General features: G+C 34.3%; 1 protein-coding gene across 1 annotated transcript; it reads right to left on the minus strand.

Moving 5' to 3' along the window:
* Positions 5,324–8,871, minus strand: LOC109350005 (transmembrane protein 64-like). Its single transcript, XM_019591103.1, has 4 exons — positions 8,304–8,871; positions 7,669–7,905; positions 7,348–7,565; positions 5,324–5,728 (listed from the first exon to the last, which is right to left on the minus strand). The coding sequence occupies exons 1-4, from the start codon at positions 8,565–8,567 to the stop codon at positions 5,548–5,550; spliced, it is 900 nt and encodes a 299-aa protein (XP_019446648.1). The 5' UTR covers positions 8,568–8,871; the 3' UTR covers positions 5,324–5,547.

Genomic DNA, 10,203 nt, shown 5'->3' on the forward strand with positions numbered 1-10,203 from the left:
CAGCCCGTTCTATGCTTCTGTCAGCATCGGCTCCTTCTGAGTTCTGGGGTTAGGCTGTCAAAACTGCGGTTCATGTCATTAACAGAATTCCTTCTTCTGTTACTTCAGGTTTGTCTCCTTTTGAAAGGTTGTATGGTCATCCTCCTGATTATTCATCATTGAGGGTTTTTGGTTCCACTTGTTTTGTTCTTCTTCCTCATGTTGAACGGAGTAAATTGACTCCTCGATCTGCCATATGTGTCTTTCTTGGTTATGGGGATGGTCAGAAAGGTTATCGTTGTTATAATCCTTCTACTCGTAAATTGTATATTTCTCGTCATGTTGTTTTTCTTGAGCATTTGCCTTTTTATTCTATTCCATCTGACTCTCAAAACATTACCAGGTCTGATCTCATTCATATTGATCCATTTGTTGCGGATATTGATGGTCCAAATGACTTTAATTTTGAGAATTTCAGGGATGAAGCTCCTCATACCCCCCGCCTGCCCATGACCCTCTGCAGATTGGTGATCCTCATCCTCAACCACCTCATCTTCCTCGTCGTTATCCTCAACGTATCCATAAGTCCACTCAGCTCCCTGACTTTGTTTACAACATTTATTCTACTTCTTTTGCTTCTGCTTTGACCTCTCTCCACAGGTTATCTGAGCCATCCTCCTATCAAGAGGCTGTTCTTGATCCTCTTTGGCAGCAGGCTATGAACGATGAACTTTCTGCTTTGCACAAAACAGGTACTTGGACTATGGTGTCTCTACCACCAGACAAACGTGCTATAGGTTCTCGTTGGGTCTTTAAGATCAAGATCAAGTCTGATGGTTCTATTGAGCGTTACAAAGCTCGTCTTGTTGCCAAGGGATATGCTCAACAATATGGCATGGATTATGAAGAAACTTTTGCTCCTGTTGCCAAGATGACAACCATTCGCACTCTTATTGCTATTGCATCTGTTCGTCAATGGCATATCTCTCAGATGGATGTCAAAAATGCTTTTCTAAATGGTGATCTTCATGAAGAAATATATATGGTTCCTCCTCCTGGAGTTTCTCATAATCCGGGGGAAGTATGCAAGCTGCAAAAATCTCTCTATGGGCTCAAACAAGCTCCTCGCGCTTGGTTTGAGAAATTCTCTATTGTGATAACTTCTCTTGGCTTCTCTTCAAGTCCACATGATTCTGCTTTATTTGTCAGAAATACTCCTCATGGTTGCATTATCATCTCTTTATATGTCGATGATATGATCATTACTGGTGATGATGTTGATGGGATTACAAAGTTGAAGACGCAACTAGCAGAACAATTTGAGATGAAGGATTTAGGTACTCTTACATATTTCTTGGGAATTGAAGTAGCCTCATCTCCTAGGGGTTATCTTCTTTCCCAATCGAAATATATTGCTGATATTCTTGACCTGGTTAGTCTCTCTGACACTAAAGCTGTTGACAGTCCTCTTGAGACTAATGCTAGATATACATCTTCTGATGGTGTTCCTCTCTCTGAACCTACTCTATATCGCACTCTTGTTGGTAGTTTGGTGTATCTGACCATTACCAGACCCGATATTGCTTATGCAGTGCACATTGTTAGCCAGTTTGTGAGTTCTCCTACTACTGTTCATTGGGCAGCTGTTCTTCGGATCCTTCGTTATCTTCGAGGCACTCAGTTTCAGAGTCTTCTTTTCTCTTCAACTTCTTCCTTGACATTGTCTGCTTATTCAGATGCTTATTGGGCTGGGGATCCTACTGATCGCAAGTCTACTACAGGTTTCTGTATCTTTCTAGGAGATTCCCTCATATCTTGGAAGAGTAAGAAGCAGGATGTTATTTCTCGCTCTTCTACAGAGGCTGAGTATCGTGCTATGGCAACCACCACTGCTGAAATAGTTTGGTTGCGTTGGTTACTTGCTTCTTTGGGTGTTGATCAACCTGAACCCACTCCCATGTACTGTGACAATAAGAGTGCTATTCAAATCGCTCATAACTCTGTCTTTCATGAGCGTACTAAACACATTGAGATTGATTGTCACTTCACACGTCACCACTTCCAACATGGCACCATCACCTTACCCTTCATTTCTTCTTCGTTGCAGATTGCTGATTTGTTTACCAAACCTCATTCTACTCAACGTTTTCGTTTCTTGACTAACAAACTCTCGATGCTTTCGATTAACGCATCTTGAGTTTGAGGGGGAATGTTAAATGTATTTTAGTTATTAGTAAAGGGTAGTCTTGTCTTTTTGTATTTACTTAACTTCTATGTATTGGCCCTTTGGCCTTATCTCCATCATTAATTCCATTTGCATTTCTCCTCTCCCTTCTCTCTTCTTCTTCTCATCTCCCTTCTCTCTTCCTTCCTATGCAGCTGATCTAACAAATAGAAAAAAATTGATAAACATATGAAATTTTCTAATAAAGTTCAACGAATATGTGCTTATGTGTCTGGAGGCGTGTTGAATGACTACCCTCATGCATTAGAAAACAAGTATTTGTATTTTTTATTATATATCATTAGAGTTACATAACATATATATATTTCCCTCTTCCTAACCCTTTCACATTAATCCAAACTCATAATTTATATTATTTTTTTATACAAAAAAAAGTTTTTCCACATCATAGGGTCATACATGATCTGACTGTGTTCATTGAAATATTAATCATTTATATAACAATCTACATCTTGAAAAATATCATAAATCTCCATCTTTAGTGGTTGGGTAGAACCTTTCTAAATCTACCATTAGTGAACATCCAACAAGCGTAGACATTACGTAGACTTGTTAATGGTAACCGACTTAATTAACATACCCACTACATTTTCTAAAGCTTGAACCTTTTGCAATAATGTTTCTAGAATGTCCCAACTCTCTGAACTTGTGAAACCTTACACGCTTAACTCTCTTTGACATACAAGTTGTCTCCTTATGACTCTTCCCCTTATTTTACCTTCTTTAATTGTGAGACAAAATCGTTTTGATCTCATCCAGTTTGATTGATATTTTATGTATATCAATGTTATCATCAAGTGTTCATAGGAATTACACAAAGAACACAAAATTTAATTCTTTATCCTCATTATCAAGTGTTACATGAAGTTTGTACAAGTCAATGATTATTTTATTTGAAGTTTTGATATGTTATTGTAAATCAATACCCTCCTACATTATCAAGTCACGAAGTCTTTGCTTCAAATACAATTTGTTTACTAGAGATTTGGACAAAAATTACTTCTCTAGTGTCTTCTATATTTCTGTTTGTGATACTAAATCCACAATTTGGTATATCACCTCGTGTAATAGACAAAGTCATAAGGTTCCTACAACCTTCTCCTGCTTTCCCTAATCTAGTAGATCCTTATTATTGATCTATGTGATCTTATTCTCACCCAAGAGCACCCAATGAGCTTTGTTAAACCAATACATCCTTAAACACAAAAAACTTGCCAACGATAATGATGAGTTATATTTTTATTGGTATACCGTTAGGGTGTGTTTGGGAGTACCATTTTGGAGGGGGAGGGAAGGAAGGGGAGGGTTTAGGAGAGGGATTTCCTTGTTTGGGAGTTTAGTGGAGGAGAGGGGAGGGTTTTGAAGGATTTTCCAAACCCCCTCAAACCCTCCAAATGTCAAAATACCACGTTCCCCAAATTGGGGTGTTTTGGGAGAAAAATAAGTCAAATTACCTAACTACCCTTACTAATACTATTCTATAACATATAATACATAACATACTATTGATTTTTTAAAAGGGGGGTAAAATAGTATTTTTGTATTATATTAACCCTTCATCCCCTCCTATTTAAATTCCGCACTCCCAAACAAGGGAGGGGTTTAGTTGGATTTGCCCTCCTTCCTCCTTCCTTTCCTCCCCCCTCTTTACCCTCTCATCCCTCTCCTTTCCTTTCCCTCCTAACTCCCAAACAAAGCCTTAGAGTCTAGATAACATATATCCATCTACCTTAATATATTTACAATATTCCAAATTCATGCTGTTTTTTTATAGAGAAAAGGGCCATCTACAACTATAGACTCATAGATAGTTTATCTATCTTACATTGAAATATGAGTCATTTGTAAAATATATGTTCCTTTACCTTTGCACAACATAGTCCTTTGTCTTATTTACAAAGGCGTAAACAATTTTTTATCCTTTATTTTAGAAAAATCAAATTTTCCTTCCATAGTAACAATGTTAACTTGGGCCAAAATATCGGAGAGCATTTCTCCTTCTCTATGGAAATTTCTACAATTGAAAAAAGTTGCAAGAAAAATCATTCTCTTTTCTTCCTTTCCTCCCTTCTCCATTGCTCCCCTTTCCTTCCTTCTTGCTTCTTCCAAATACACCCTTAATCATTGTTCCATCCCATTCATACTTGATAGGATTATGTTTTGTGTTTAAATTTGACAATTTATTAATTTAATTGAAGCATGAAATTTTGGAGAGAAAGAAGGGAGAAGGAAAAAAGAAGAATGGGAAGAAAAAGAAAAGGAGAAAGAGAATCCCCCACTTAGCTATCGAGCTGGTAAGAGGGAAGAACATTCTCCAATATTCCAACAGTAGTTATCACTACTGTGACAAAATTATTTATTTAAAGGAGTAAAAGTATATTTGAACTCTTGTAAAAATCTCCCACCCTTGTACATTTACACCAAAAAACACTTTTTTGGTATACAATATTTTCATGGTAATAATTACAGCATCTTAACGAATAAAAAAAATATAGAGATGTATTAAATAATCACAGCATCTTAACATAAGCATTTTTGCCAGAAAGAATGTTGCAATCATTGTGACAGAAAACTCTCTTATTTATACTTGTCATAACATACATGATTTATATTTTAAAATAACTGAATACTCTATTATTAGCCGTGGTATTAAATGCTTCATTATCAAATCAGAAAAGAACGTTGCAATCATACAGTATTATTTATAATGCCCTTTAACATACATGATTCGTATTTTCAAATGATTGAATACTCGATTATTTGCTGTACTATTTAAATGTTTCATTATCAAATAAACAACGTGAATTTAACTCGTCTAAAATAAGTTTTTCATTCAAAAGGAGGGTACAATTTTCCTACATATATTCTTTACAAAACATTCACAACATAATTAAGCTACCTCTCTCGATGAAAATTTTCTACACATAAATAATGAAATATATATATAAATTTTCTACACATACAAGCAACGTTATTAATACTTATCATACCAAAAGTAATAATAATATTAGCCAACTACAAATCAAATCCTATAAATCCGTAGCTTCATACATATACAATAATAAATGGGACAACCACTAACAATGAAAGGAAATGACAGAACATAAACATGTGTCAAATATGAGATATGTTAGCATATCCTGGGTCAACCATTCCCACCAGTTATAATATACATTTGATGTTAACCCTTCAAATGGATGAAGTTGCTTAATATATAAAACCTCACCCAGCAATAATGCAATGACCAGAAATTGCCAAAACATGAAATAGTAGAGTACCTGATTCATGCAGAAAACAAGGAATCCAGGACTAAAACTTCTCAACTATTGCAGCAACATTTCATCCTCCATTTGTAACTCTCTGAGCCTTTTCTTAGCATATACTGTGATAAAGATGGTTGTAGCTAATGTGATGCAGAAGCCAACAACATTGAGAATAATTTGTGGTGCAGATAGAGATTGCTTTTCGTGTGAAGCATCAGCCAATGTTCGAATCAAAATGCCCCTGCACAAGTTATTCTGCATTGTTAGTTCCTATCTTAATATACAAGTCAACACTTGACATGGCCAACTGGAAATGATGAGTTACAGGTGTAATGCATATCAAATGCAATAACAAGACCTACCTAAGTCGAACAGCATAGTTATATTTTATCATAAATCGAATCTTCAAAAACTGAAAACTTGTAAATAATAACGAACTTTGTTATTAGTTAAAATGTTTTGCTGGATATGGATTAAAAAACCATAGTATTGAAAGGTGAACATGTGATGCATATAAACATATCAATATCTAATTCTCTATTATAAAGTCATAGAATATTGCTAATACAAAACCCAATTGATAAACATTCCAAATAAAGATCTAAATGAGAATAGAAACAATTGTGAACTAAACAGCACACAACTGCTCCAAGAAAAGCAATAATCTACTTCATAAAATAACAGTTCTTATTCACTGACCAAATATACTTCCCATGGTCAAATTCAAGAAGAATTATAAAGTAAGGATAGGATATGAAGATGTTCATACATTAAAAACAACACCAGTGTAATGAAGAACGGGATAATCTGTTATATAGGTAAATGTTCTTTTCCATAGTGGATAAGAATGGTATGTTTGCTGATGGGGACAAACAATGAACTATAACAAATTAAATATATAATAAATAGATCAAATTTCAAAAAAGATTAGATAAAAAGAAATTAAATAATAAATAGAGTGTTCTTATTCAAAATGTCCTTTTATTTTCAACCAATTCCGTGCTTCAATATAATTACCAGGGGTAAGGGCTATAGCATGTTTCCAAAGTCAAATAGACTACTGATGATCATAAACCAACCTGAGCTTGGAGTGAAGTATACATAAAGAAAATATGTGATTAAAGAAGATCAGAAACCAAAAAGGCAAAGGCAAGAGCAAACTCCCAACTCATAAATAGGGAAATACAAGTTAGAGATTTATTTGACCATTTCTGCCAACATTTTGAAGGACTATCCCACATCACTTTTATCAATATATAAAAGGTTCATTGATTCACGAACTATTGTAGACATATATCATGATGAAGCATTATGAAAGCAACAAATTGCAACAAAGAGAATCGCGACAGAGCAGATGGAAAGTTTGCAGGGGTATCAATTACACAGATAGTATAATCATTACATGTAACTGATGATACAGCTTGTGCCAGACTGCCAGAGCTATTCAAGCAAATTACAGAATCTTTATCCACAGACAACAGCATGGCATGGACAACCCAAATATGGGACAAAAGGTGGTCACCTCAACCCATACTTGTAGTGCACCCAGTGCAGAGGCTCCCACCTAGTGGATGGGAGTCTAGATACACGCAACCTTATCCTCGCAAGCAAATGGACTGTTTCCACGATTTAAAAACGTGACCTCCAGGTTACAAGGCAAGCAACCTTACCATTGCCCTAAGCTCAGCCTCCTGAATCTATACTTTTAGGGTTACATGAAAACTTTAAATGCAAAAAATAGATATTCAATAAACAATCCATCCAACTGTCCAAGTATACAAATGGCCAGGTAAAACACAAGCAAATTCCTAGTGTAACCAATAAAGACAGTACTATAGATACAGGAGATAGAAAACCTACGTATATAATGCAACAAACACTTCTGGCACCATCCCTATCAAGGATCCAACAATATAAGGCCCATACTTAACATTTGTTGCCACAGCACAATAATTGAAGACCATGTATGGGAATGGAGAAATCCTGATTAAGGCAACTGCTCGAAATTGATGAAACCAATTTCCTCCACCAGCAGATCTTATAATAGATGCTTTCTTTGGATACTTTTCCAACCACCCCTGCACAGAATCATGAAATGTTAAAATCCTAATTAGCACAGATGAAGCAAACAAGTATAGATATAAATAAAAAATCAACTCGTATCGAAGACAAGGCAAGTACTTCAAGTTTATGATGGAAGAGTGAGCCAATGATAAAAGGTAGTGATACACCAATAGCTGCTGCAGATATTATTAGCAAAAACCCAAAGCCATAACCAAATGTCATTCCAGCCACCCACATAGAAGGTGTGGATGGCAATAGTATGGTTGGGAATAATGCCACAGAAGCAAACACTAGAACAGCTATCACTGGATTACTGAATGTATTTCTTTCCCAAATTATCACTGGAATAACCTCCTGAAAATGATAAAGTTATTTTGTTCATGAGATTACAACTAAATCAACAAGGGAAATATTCAAAACAAATTTAATCTACAAAAGCAGTGTATCATTTCTTTGTGAGAAGTGGAAACTTTGCAATGGAAAAACAAACCCCAAAAGACCAAAAAAAAAAACAATCTTAATTCTAAAAAGAAGTTACTAATAAAACTAAACCAAACAAGGCAAAATAATAAAAACAACTGAATCTACATAACGTAATGCATCATTTCATTGTAAAGGGTGGAAACATTAAAAGGAAAAAACAAAACCCCAAAACACATGTGAATCCAAAAATAGGATATGGGTAGTTTCATTAATTGGGGGAATAACAGAATCATAGCAGTGAAACTATGAAACTCTGAAAAAGCACAAACCTTGTCTATCAAATAAGGTCCAACCCATTTGAGCACAACAACAGCCAAAAATCCAAGGCATAAAAACAACACTACCAATTTAACCCAATACCACACTACACCTCCTCTCGCCGGAGAAGAAGGTTCCTCCGCCGCATCCTCCGTCGAAGAAGGGCTTGCCATTAATTTAACATAATCGCCTGTATCATCGGATTGGATTGTGAGGGTTAGGTCTGCAACCACCTCCTGTCTCCGACCACCGTCTTCATCATCGTCATACGTCATCGAAATCGGGGAAAAAACCGAAAAGTGCAACCACTGAAGCTAAAAAAATCGTTTTTTGTTGGTATATGATGAATTGTTGATTTTGATAACGAATATTGAACCGAGTTTCGAATAACGTTTATGCTGAATTGGTTTCAATCCTATCTTCATTCACCAGCTACAATGTGAGAATTGATTAAGAGGAATGAAAACGAGGATTGTGGATTATGAAGATGAAATATTGATCGAAGAATGAGGAAATTGAAGCGTGTTATGTTTCTTTGGAAGCGTTTATGTTTTGTTTTTGCTTTGGAACCCGTTAGGTGGTGATTTAATCATGTTACTGAAGCAACAAAAAGAAAAATAGTGGTTCGAAACGGCGCCGTTTTATGTGATGACGTGGCACGTTAGGAAAGTGATGAGTGGGGGCTTTGGAGTGACGGGTGGAACAACGGCATGGATTGCTTTCAAATGAAGAGGCGCAGTTTCATTCATTGGTTGGTGCTTCAACCTTCCATATATGGGAATGTGAATCTCACTAATTGTTTATGAATATAATATCTGACATCAGTCCAAAAATAGTTTACTTGTGATTGGTTATAAAAATAATTAGTATCTCTCTATGTATCACTGCTTGTAATTGGTTATAAAAATAAATAATTATTAAAATTTTAATTTAAATATATTTTTCAATCAATCACAAGCAATGACACATTTTGTGGGACAACAGATGTGCTCCCATAATATCTATGTATATAATGATATTTACATTTATTATAGTGAAAAGGATGTATACGTAGATAGTGTATGAGTTTTTATATTATTACTGTATCATTTACTATTTATTTTTAATCATTATTTACTTAAAAAAATCAAATAATTGATAAATGATGCACTCATTATGTATAAACTTTTACACTGTTAATGCATAAATATTACATTTTTTATTATATCATTCACTATTTACTTGAATTACTTTTCTTTTTAAAAGTTAATAATAATTAAACATAAATAATAAATAATACAATGATAATATATAAAACTCATACACAATCACTACATATATTTTTCTCTCATTGTTTATTTCTATTAATTTTAGTTCATATTAACTAGGTTGTAAGGAGAGAAAACATCACAAAAATACTTCCCATAGTTACGTGTAAAATTGAGAAAAGAATGCAGCATAAGAGTTTTATTGATTTTTTTAAATACATACTATATATAAAATCAAAACTACAAATAACTAACTAGCATGGCATATTTCCAAAATTACCCTTTGTAACTCCTCCATTAATAATCACCATAAACATCCAAATATTATTTTTATTCTTTTTTTCACAATACATTATTATTCTTCCACACATTTTCTTATTTTTTCTTCTTCAACTCTATATTTGATCAATTCTCTTACATCTTTGATCTTTCTGTGTAACATGTATCAGGAAAAAAAATGCAATCTCATAAACACATAATGTCGACTGACACACTTGTATAAATAATACAAGTAAATAATAAACTATGTATCATGTAAAATTTTCTACAGTTTCACTATATATATCATATTCATACTAATTTATGGGTAAGTATAATAATACTTGTCATATGATACAGCTATGTAATAGATATTATATATCTTATATTTTTATTACTTTGAGGT

This window comes from Lupinus angustifolius, chromosome LG06, assembly GCF_001865875.1.
Source record: "Lupinus angustifolius cultivar Tanjil chromosome LG06, LupAngTanjil_v1.0, whole genome shotgun sequence".
Lineage (NCBI taxonomy): Eukaryota > Viridiplantae > Streptophyta > Magnoliopsida > Fabales > Fabaceae > Lupinus > Lupinus angustifolius.

Excerpts from the sequence above, each read along its gene's own strand:
- LOC109350005 (XM_019591103.1), bottom strand. The coding sequence starts at position 8,567 with ATGACGTATGACGATGATGAAGACGGTGGTCGGAGACAGGAGGTGGTT. Across the intron at positions 7,906-8,303 it reads GACCTTATTTGATAGACAAG|GAGGTTATTCCAGTGATAAT; the intron begins GTTTGTGCTTTT and ends TATCATTTTCAG. Across the intron at positions 7,566-7,668 it reads TCTTCCATCATAAACTTGAA|GGGTGGTTGGAAAAGTATCC; the intron begins GTACTTGCCTTG and ends GATTCTGTGCAG.